Source organism: Lactuca serriola, chromosome 1, assembly GCF_051521515.1.
Source record: "Lactuca serriola cultivar US96UC23 chromosome 1, Lser_US96UC23_V15, whole genome shotgun sequence".
NCBI classification, from domain to species: domain Eukaryota; kingdom Viridiplantae; phylum Streptophyta; class Magnoliopsida; order Asterales; family Asteraceae; genus Lactuca; species Lactuca serriola.
In genome coordinates, this window is record NC_136408.1 from 188343908 (window position 1) to 188354457 (window position 10550).

The window sequence follows — 10550 nt, forward strand, 5'->3', positions numbered from 1 at the left end:
TTGGAAAAGTCAGGAAATCTTGACTTTTTGTAACTTTTTGAAAAAATTCTTTTGAGCTTTTAAAAGTTAAGCCAAACACTCCCCTCCAACCGAAGGAGAAGAAGACATATAACAAAATCATTTTTATTTATTAGAGTAGATTTTATAATCAATTCAAATAAATTATCTACCGATATTAAAACTTATTTATTTCATTGCTAGGTATAACTGTTGTAACATATCCCAACAACAAAAATATCCCGTATTGTTCTGGAATTTTCTCAATCCCTTTTATATCGCAGAATTGGTAGCATCAAAGATTTTGACGATTAATTTCAAAAGTTCAAAAGTTGAGACCTATTTCATTAATCGTCTGGGTGTTTTCCTATTTGGAAGCCAGAGAAACGGGTCAAGTACACACGAAACCAGAAACCGTCCCACTTCGTCGCTTATTATTCTACGAACGGGAAAGGGAAAAGAAAGAAAAGCAGAGGGAGGGATCTATACAAATCTGAAATTAGTTTTGAGTAAGAGATTGTGAATATGTCTGGATACAGAGCTGAGGATGACTACGATTACCTTTTCAAGGTGGTTTTGATTGGCGACTCCGGTGTTGGAAAATCCAACTTACTTTCACGATTCACTAGGAATGAGTTTAGCCTCGAGTCCAAATCCACCATCGGTGTTGAGTTCGCTACAAGAAGCTTGAATGTTGACAGCAAGGTCATCAAAGCTCAGATTTGGGACACTGCCGGACAAGAAAGGTATAATTTCTCTCATTTTTACTCAGATCTTGCTTTTCCCTTCTGTTTTTGTTTTTGATTTTTGATTTTTGAATTAGGTTTATATTTGAATTTCGGTTTCGGTCTATTGGGTTCTCTTGATGAAGTTAAACAAACAGTAGTAATATGACTTGGTAGGGCCTAATCGGTGTAGAGTAGATTGAAAGATGTGATGAACATCTTGAATTAAAAATCAGATTGAATATTCACTGTGATTCTGCTTAAAAATTTGATTATCTTTCATCCTTATTGTATAAGTAATAAGAGTAAATTTAAAAATTTTAAGATCACTAAAATTCTTATACACCAGAATATCTTATCTGACTATAAGTTGTTTCCATTAGTAGTTTTAACATCTGTTCAACAATGTATTTTATTATATATCTTTTATGTGATTTTTCATGATTCTTTTAATCAAGGGGATACAGATATTTGGATATTTGAATATATAAAAACAATACGTATATTGTATAAATCAAAATCTGTTAGCATGTGCCAAATATGGATGCGAATGTTACATTTTGAGATAATGTACTTAATGGGGACATGACTTAATCCCGTAAGCTATATATGAGTGTTTCTTTTTTACTTAATGCAGAAAGAATGACTTAATAGAGAAGGTCACGGAAATGAGGCTTTCTCATTAGGTCCTAACCTTTTTTTTAGAATTCCCCTAATTTATTTTCTCCTTCCAATATCAAAGTGTGCTGTCATTTTCTCAAATATACATCTATTTTAAAAAAACATTTCTCTAGATGACACTTTATCCAACACTTAAAGGGGGAAAAGCATGTTATTATATGTTACGCCATTTCCATGGGTTCATTACTTCAATTGAAAATGGAGCAACATCACTAGATGATTTGAACACCCATTCCAATTTTCAAATATAAAAGCATGAATTATTTTGAATTTAGTTAGTGAGAGTAGAGTTAGATGCAAACATTAGTTGGATACTATGGTTTCTGATATTGATAGGCATAGAGCCCCAATGGTGGTATTCACCTTGTAACCAATAAATAACTGGCCACATGACGCAATTTTTAGACTTTTTATTAAAAACTTGGTCTTCTCTCTCTCTCTCTCTCTCTCTCTCTCTCTCTCTCTCTCTCCTGGTACATTTATTAAATGTCTGTCTTTTTCATATAAAGTGTTTTGCATTCACATGATTAAAACTCTTATAGATGCTAAAGAGGCCTTTGGTTGATGGATCTTGTGGGATTTGATCGGATTCGGAATTGAAAATTATCCAATTTTACAAATGAGTCAGGAAATTGTTTCTGGTGGTATTCACAAAATCTTTAGACATATGGATTTCAACATTTCCTTAAAAAGCCAATGGAATTCTTTTCTAAGCATTTCCTCCTTGTTAAAAATTAGTCCAACACTCTTTTATTTTTTTAAAGGGGTAATTGTAATTTTTTACCCAAAAATAGTTTGAAAAAAGTAGGTGTAACAAAATTTTTAAGATAAGTATTCTTCAAAAATAGTATTTCCATCCTAGTATTGTAATTGTACTAAAGATAGTTTGTTGAAAAATATTCTGCAAAAATGAAATTGAATATGTAAATATTTCTGCAAGTATTTAAATTTATCTTCAAACATGTATTTATAAAACAAACAGTAATTTACAAGCAAAAAAAACCAATAAAGGGATATTTGAATATTAAGATTTTTTTTTTAATCTAAAAGTAGTTCTAGTACAATTTCGAAAAAAAAAATCTTCTAAAAAAGATAGCATTCCATGATTGCATCCTGATATGTACTAAAAAACGTTTTAAAAAAATTTCTTGAAAAGTTTTAATAAAAAAGGCAATTTAGATATTTTGCAATTACTTATAGTTTATTTTCAAATATCTATTTATGATACAAAAGATAATTTACAGAGAAATCAATAGAGGTCAAGTTAAATATTAATTTTTTTTATACATGAACGTAGTTTAAAAGAAAAATAGTTCTGACTAAACTCTTGTAAATAAATGTTTTGAAAGAACAAGCATTTTCATCCTAATATGTTTTAAAAGTAGTTTTGGAAACATCAGTGAATAATAAATGAAAGAAGGGTGATTTACATATTTTTGCAAGTATGTATAACTTATTTTCAAATATGTATTTTAAATACTAAGGGGCTCAGTTTTTATTTAAGTAAAGTAACTAAGGGGCTCAGTTTTTATTATATAAAAATTCAATAAATAACAATCTGAATATTCATAATTTACGTTTTTTTTACATAGAAATAGTTACAAAATAGTAGATATAGTAATTTTTTTTTTTCAAAAATAGCATTTTGATCATAAATGTTTTTTTTTTTTTAAAAGTTCTGTCAGTAAGAAATTAATAAAAGAGTGATATATATATATATATATATATATATATATATATATATATATATATATATATATATATATGCATGTGTTTTTATTTATTTTAAAGCTGCCACTAGCAAAGCAACAAAAGTTTACAGAAAAAAATAGAAAAGGGGGATTCTGACATTTATCATGCTTACATACCAAATCCTATCGTGTGACATGCTCCTTTCCATTCCCTTTGATGCCAATTAAATACTTGAAAGAAACATAATTTTTAACGAAATACATGTGTTTAATAGATTTTAGTTATTATAACTAGCGGTAGATTCTTAAACATTCAGAAAAAGTAAAATAGGTTTTTATGCTCTCAAGTGGAAGTAATTAAAAATTATATTTATGGTTGCTACTTGTTTTTCTTATAGCAAATTTAATGCTGTTATGAATGTGAAACTGAGAATATTAGTGTGTTACTAATTAGTAATTAGTCTGTGTGGTACAAGCATATGAGCTCTTTTGTTATCTATGTCAATGTCGAAAGGGTAGGGCAGGGTATACATCCTGAACTGTTGGTGGGATATACAAAAAAGAATAAGTAAAAGTAATAATAATAATCAACAATGTTAAATCATGCCATTTCGATGCTCAAGTTTACATTTGACATGACTTATATATAAACCACATTCTGTTTCCCTCTTTTCAGTTTCTCTTGAACCTTTTTCTGTTCCATGAGCCTTAGGTTTGCTGGCTGCATTTGTTATGCTATGCGGGACTGAACAAACATTTTATTCGCACCCTATATTTACCATTGCCCTGCCAACATGTCACTTCTTGCATATTTCTTTTCTTTTTTATTGTTGCTATATTTTAAATATACGTATTTTTTTTCATATTTTGAATAGTCACTACTTACTTTACTCTAGTTATAAAAACATCCTTTTAATTTTGAGAAAGGACATCAATATGCTGAAGAATTTATGGGGAATGTAACTTTTCCATTTCAAATGTACACATATATAAATATTCCAAATTATAACACTATTTTAGTTAATATCTATCTTTTTATTTATAAAATAAATAGAGAAGTAATTTTGATTTCATGTTTTATTTAAATATTTTGTATTAACTTTTTTATTTATATGAATATTCCAAATTATACTCATGCTTTGTTTTAGATAAACAGTTTTAAATTATGTAACCTTTTAAATTTTAATATATATATAATTTATTTAATTGGTTCAAAATGACACCTTATTTGTTTTTTAAATTATATATATATATATATATATATATATATATATATATATATATATATATATATATATATATTAAACATCAACAATTTAATGGTGACAACATACACCACATGAAGCTGGCTTCATGTGGTGTGGGACATACATAGCTTCTGCATTCTATTCACTGTAGTTTATGTATTGTTTCATATAGATATTGAACTTTAAGTAGGAACCTAGCTGTTTGTTATTCCTTGGATATCAAGTTAAAGAGAGAAAAGAAATGGTCGTTTTACTTTTATAATCGTTTTATATATATATATATTAGTTTAGCCCAATGAGAAAGAACCCTTTACCTAAGCTTTTCTGTTTTCAAGAGCAACTTGTATATATGCAGTGAAGGTTGCTTTGTAAATGACATTGCTTTAGCCAAATGAATTTTCCAAAATACAATGCTGTAACACGAAGAAATGAGAAACAAATAAATAAAAGTATGTTGCTTTTGACCCTTCTTTTTGTAAGAGTAACTTGCTTAAGTCTGTATATGTAGTGAAGATTGTTTTTTGTTTTTGGATGGCATTGCTATAGTTAGATAGGTTTTCCAAAGTACAATGCTGTAAGAAGTATGCTATAACTAACAACTAAATAAAAGTATGTCAGGGTTTTTGCATTTAACTCTTGTCTCCATAAGAGTAACCTGTCTGAGTCTGTATATGCAGCAAATATTGATTTGTAATTGGACAACATTCTTCTCATAAACAAATAAATAATAATGGACGTTCCTTAACTTTTTTGATGCATTGATATAGAATAGATTTTTCAAAGTGTAGAGCTGCAATATTGAGAAATCAAAGTAGGATGCTATAATAAACAATAAAGAAAAGACAAAATTAAATAAATGATCCCCTAGTTTACCAAAAGTCACAACTTTAGTCCCTACAATTTTTTTTGACTAACATGATTCCTGTGGTTTCTAAAACTTGCATGGTTGGTCCATGAAATTGACTTCTTTGCCCCACCCCACCCCCACCCCCCCCCCCCCCCCCCCCCCCCCCCCCCTTTTTTTTTTTTTTTTCTATTTGTTTCAACTTATTTTAATTAAAATTTAAAATAAAATAGATCTCCTTTCTTTCTTTTTGGTAGGAGCAAACCATCTCCTCTTTCTCTCTCTTCTCTTTATTCCTGAAATCGATGCTCCAACAGTTATCACCTTCTGATTTCTGGGGTGCAAAATCCTCTATGCCCTAGCTTCCTCCTCCCACCTCTCTCCTCTCCAGGATGTGGTCTGCAATCGAACCAGAAACAAAAATTTATTGGCATTTCTTGCATTTACCAATTAACTTGTCGGAATAATTGGATAGATTCTTGGAAGTATAATGTTGTAATTGGAAAAATGGAAGTTGGATACTATAACAAACCAATAGTTAGCTATTACTTGTATTTAACTCTTCATTTTATAAGAGTAAATTGTCTAGTTGCCTGAATTCGTATATGCAGGCATCACAGTTGCAAGCGTGCTATAATAATGAAGATTATTGAAATGACAACTATGTAATAGGAAAGGAAGGAATGAAAGTAGGATGATGTAATAAACAAACAAATAAAAGTACATTGCTATTTCTTGGGTATACTATTCGTATGTCCCAATCCATGTAGAAATAATGCAGGTATCATGAAATTAAAAGTTTAGTTTGATAGGAAGAAATGAAAGTAGGATGCTATGGTTATAATAAATACAAAAAAAGTACATTCTTGTATTCTTTATTTGTAAGAGTGAATCCATATATAACAAATACAAACAAAAGATGAGGAAGGAATGAAAGTAGGATGCTATAATACTAATAAAGAAAGAAAGAAGTGACAGAGGTAGAGTGGTATGTGTTGCAGATATCGTGCAATTACAAGTGCGTACTACCGAGGAGCAGTAGGAGCACTGCTGGTGTACGATGTGACAAGATATCCGACATTTGAGAACGTGGAGCGGTGGTTAAAGGAGTTGCGGGACCACACGGATCCAAATATCGTGGTGATGCTTATCGGGAACAAATCCGATCTTAGGCACCTGGTGGCTGTACAAACCGATGATGCCAAATCATTTGCGGAAAGGGAATCACTCTATTTCATGGAAACATCTGCTTTAGATGCTACCAATGTGGAGACTGCATTTGCAGAGGTGCTTACACAGATATATCGGATCGTTAGCAAGAAAGCCATGGACGCTGCTCAAGATACTACGCTTCCCTCCAAAGGTGACAAGATTGATGTCGGGAAAGAGGTTTCGGCTATCAAGTCCGTTGGCTGTTGTTCCTCTTAATTATTATTTTTTTGCCAGATTATATCTACTTACTTGATGGGCTGTAGTACAAAAGCTAATGTCTTTTTTTTTTTTTTTTTTTTTTTTTTTTTTGGATCAAGCAACTGTTGTTTATGCTCTAGATTTAGATGTTGCAGTTTCATTTGTTTTGCATGGATGATGTGAGTGATGAAACCCTTTTTCGTTTTCATTAAGTGTTTTTAAAAAAAGTACTGTCCCAGATGTAAACCACAAAACAAATAAAATTAATTTCATAAGATAAACCTAAAACTTATTTGTTAAAAATACATTGCACTGGAATCACGTCAAAGGAATAAGATTGCCTAGGAAAGATACGACAAACCAAATCATTAATAATAGATATTTTTGGACTACACTGCAACAAATACAACCTTTGGATAAAAAAAATGCAGATTCAGTGTTTAACGAGGGACGGAAAATGTTGTTTTACTCTTTATTTAGACTAAACTACAGAAACGATCCATATGCTCTCTAAAAAAGAAATGTATTTTACATATGATTGACTCGACACATTGTTGGTCTCTATTTCCTTGTTTTGTTGTACCTTTGGGCTAGCGGCCGTTAGGAACATCCCCTTAACTGAGAGAACATGACCTTTTTCATATTTCTTATATCGACCAAATAAGGGGTGAAAATAGGTCCCAGTCTTGGTCAATCATTGACAGGGAAGAAGTATGGAGGAAGAGAGAACATGAGTTCAGGAGAGGAAATTTTGCAGACAGTTAAGATGCTTCTATCTGTGGAAGCTACAAATGATAGGTATAAAAAAGTGAAAGCAACGTTAATGGACTTAGCTTATTCCGACTTAGACGGCGGGCAAAATGGTGATTGCCGAGCGTTTATCTTTTAAGAGGCCTTAAAATTCGCATGGTCTATATATTTGTAAAAATATTTTTAAGAAAAAAACAACTAGACAAAATTTCATGAATAGTCCTTTTGGTTTATTTTTTCCCCTCAAATGGTCCATATTATTATTATTATTATTTATTATTATTTTTTTGCATTAATAGCCCTTTTCGACAAAAGTTGGCACACCAATAGTCCATATGTATAATGTCCGTTAGAGAGACGTTATGTCCTAGTAAGGACCATTTATGAAATTTTCTAAAACTTCATATAAGACCAATTGTGAAATCTTTTGAAACTTCATATAAGGACCATCTTTAAATTTTTTAAAAAGTCTATTGAACTTTGTATTAATTATCAATTATCATAAATCAAAAAAAAAAAAAAAAAACTAAAACATAGAAAATGTAATATTTATATAAGTAAACAATAAAACTTACTAACTTTAATTAAAATACAAATATTTTATTTTAATATATAAATAATTGTTGTTATCTAAATTTTATCTAAAATATTTAAACTACTATACATAATTAAATATTTTTGTTTTCTGTTGTTTATTTAAAAATATTTGAAGTATAAAAACATTATTTTATCTACATTTAATTTTTACGTGATATAACTATGATATAATTTGAGAGGTTTATCTTTATTTTTCTTAGACAAAACTACAAGATTGGTCCCTGTGGTATTAAAAAAACTTTGAATAGGATTCAAAAAATTTCCAACTTGCATAGAAGGTCAAAAATCAACTTTTTCGTGTTTTTGGTCCCTGATACACTTGAAAAAGTCAATTTTACCTTTTTATTTCTTATTTCTATTTTCTTTATTTATTTTGGTATTTAAATAATTAAAAAATAAAATCTCACCCAACCCTCTCCATCTACTCTCTCTCTCTCTCTCTCTCTCTCTCTCTCTCTCTCTCTCTCCTATCCTAACCTATATTCATTCCTATTCATCTTTAAGAATCTTCCACAACTCCATCGATATACCCCTCCCTTTGATCGTCCTCCTGCTGATCGAACCCCACCACTGGTCCATAAACACATAATGAAACCCCCTTCCCCTTCAACAACACACTACTCTACATCTTATCCAAGTCAAAATCCAAAAATCAACAACAAATTGTTTGTCAAAAGAATCTTAGGGTTCCAGCCAAAGATAAATCCTAACATAATGATCTATAAAAGTGAAAGAGTAATAGAGAAACCCCAACGGTGCATCTCGACATTGTTCTTGAATAACGGTCATATTCTCAATGTCTCTACAACGTGTATTAGACTAATTCAGAGTCAAATTGTATTCCATATGTTTAGGAGCATTCAATTGTATTTGTGTATATAATTATCTGGTATATATTGTTGTATTGGCAATCAATAAAACTAATCATCTATGCTTCTTGAACCTTTTATGGTATAAGAGATATCGTGATTTTTTCTTCATGGCTAACAACAACAATCAACATTTTTTAGGTCTAGCTACTGGCTCCTATTTTCAAATCCCTCCCATGAGCATCAAGCTCGAGACCTCCAACTTCTGTCTCTGGCGTACAACCATTATGTCAGCTCTGGAAACTTTTGATCTTGAATCATTAATCCGTGAACCTCAACCACCACCAGAAACCATCACCACTAAACGTGAAGATGCCGCTCCTACCATTGCTCCCAATCCAGAGTACCAATTATGGAAGAGACGTGATCGCTATGTTCTCCTTTGGTTGAAATCCACACTTGCTGAAAGAGCTCTTGCCATTTTTGCATGTTGTACCTCTTCCCGTCTTGCCTGGCAGTCAATCGAAAAGACGTTCTACGCCCAAACAAGAGCTACCCGTATGGCCTCTAAAACTCAACTTCAAACCTTATCCAAAGGTTCTATGTCTATGATTGATTATATAGAGAAGAAACGTGCAATTATTGACTCTTTAGTTGAGAATCAAACTCCAATTTCCACAGAAGACCAAAGTGGGTATATCCTTCAGGGCCTCGACTCCTCCTATGGTCCGTTCATCTCCGTCGTCATGATAAAAGAAGATCTACTCTCCGTAGATGATCTTTGTTACAACTAGCAAAATTAGGGTTGAGATTTTATTCATGAACAAACAATTTCTCTATGAAACCTTGTTGCATTAGATTATTGAAATTCAAAATGACAATGTTATATAAGTACATATATTCTTACACTTAGAATCAAGTTGCAATAGCCTTTTATAAGCTCAAGTTGATCTAATAGCCAAAAAAAAAACAATTGTTGGGTCTTATGCTTAGAAGTTCTCGGCCCAAATAACCCCAGGCCAAAAACCTTTTTCTTTGGGCCTTATTGGAACTGAAAACCTTTTATTGGGCTATGCCAAACCCGAAAGCCCATACACATCCTAAAAACCGAAAACCCTTGAGGATGGAGGGTGTTTTCGACCACCCTAGAACCGAAAACCCCTCTCCTAAGCCAATCAAAATCGATTACAGGTACATAAGCCAAGGTTTGACCACACATCGACACCTCATTGCCTTTACATCCCTTTACCCCTCATGTTTCTATACCATGCAAACCTTTACACAACAAGCTTCCATGTATGACCTCCAATTGGCCAACAAATCTCCACACTAGACATTCAATTAACCACCAAACATCCACACTCTTTTCCCTCTCCTTATTTAAATTGCAGCCGAGAGTGGGTTTATCCAACTCCTGCCACTTCATTCATACCTCCAAATCTCTTTGCTCTCTAGATCAAGACCATTTTCCTTCAAGACTCACCACATCAAGGCCGATCCTAGTGAGTTTGGTAAGCTTCTTCGCAAATCTTATGTGCTTGTATACATCTTTTTGTTTAGTTCCTCATGATCACATACATTTCCTTGTGCTAGAATCCTAGAAACACTAACATTTTCATGAAGCCGTTCAAGCTTACTAACTAAAGCTAAGCTCAAAATCTTTTTCACTTTCCTTCATACCACACACGAAAATACCAAGGTGAGCTTCATACCCCCAATTTTTCGTGTTTTACATGCTTTTAGGAGGGGGAGGGAGGGGGGATACAAGTCAAAAGAAGTTTACACCTTGGATACTTGCA

The 10550-nt window shown here is 31.9% G+C and overlaps 1 protein-coding gene across 1 annotated transcript; it reads left to right on the top strand.

Moving 5' to 3' along the window:
- Positions 1-251: 251 nt before the first annotated feature.
- Positions 252-6803, top strand: RABA1D (RAB GTPase homolog A1D). Its single transcript, XM_079039234.1, has 2 exons — positions 252-743; positions 6187-6803. Exons 1-2 carry the CDS (start codon positions 523-525, stop codon positions 6611-6613), a joined length of 648 nt encoding a protein of 215 aa, XP_078895360.1. The 5' UTR covers positions 252-522; the 3' UTR covers positions 6614-6803.
- Positions 6804-10550: the final 3747 nt, after the last annotated feature.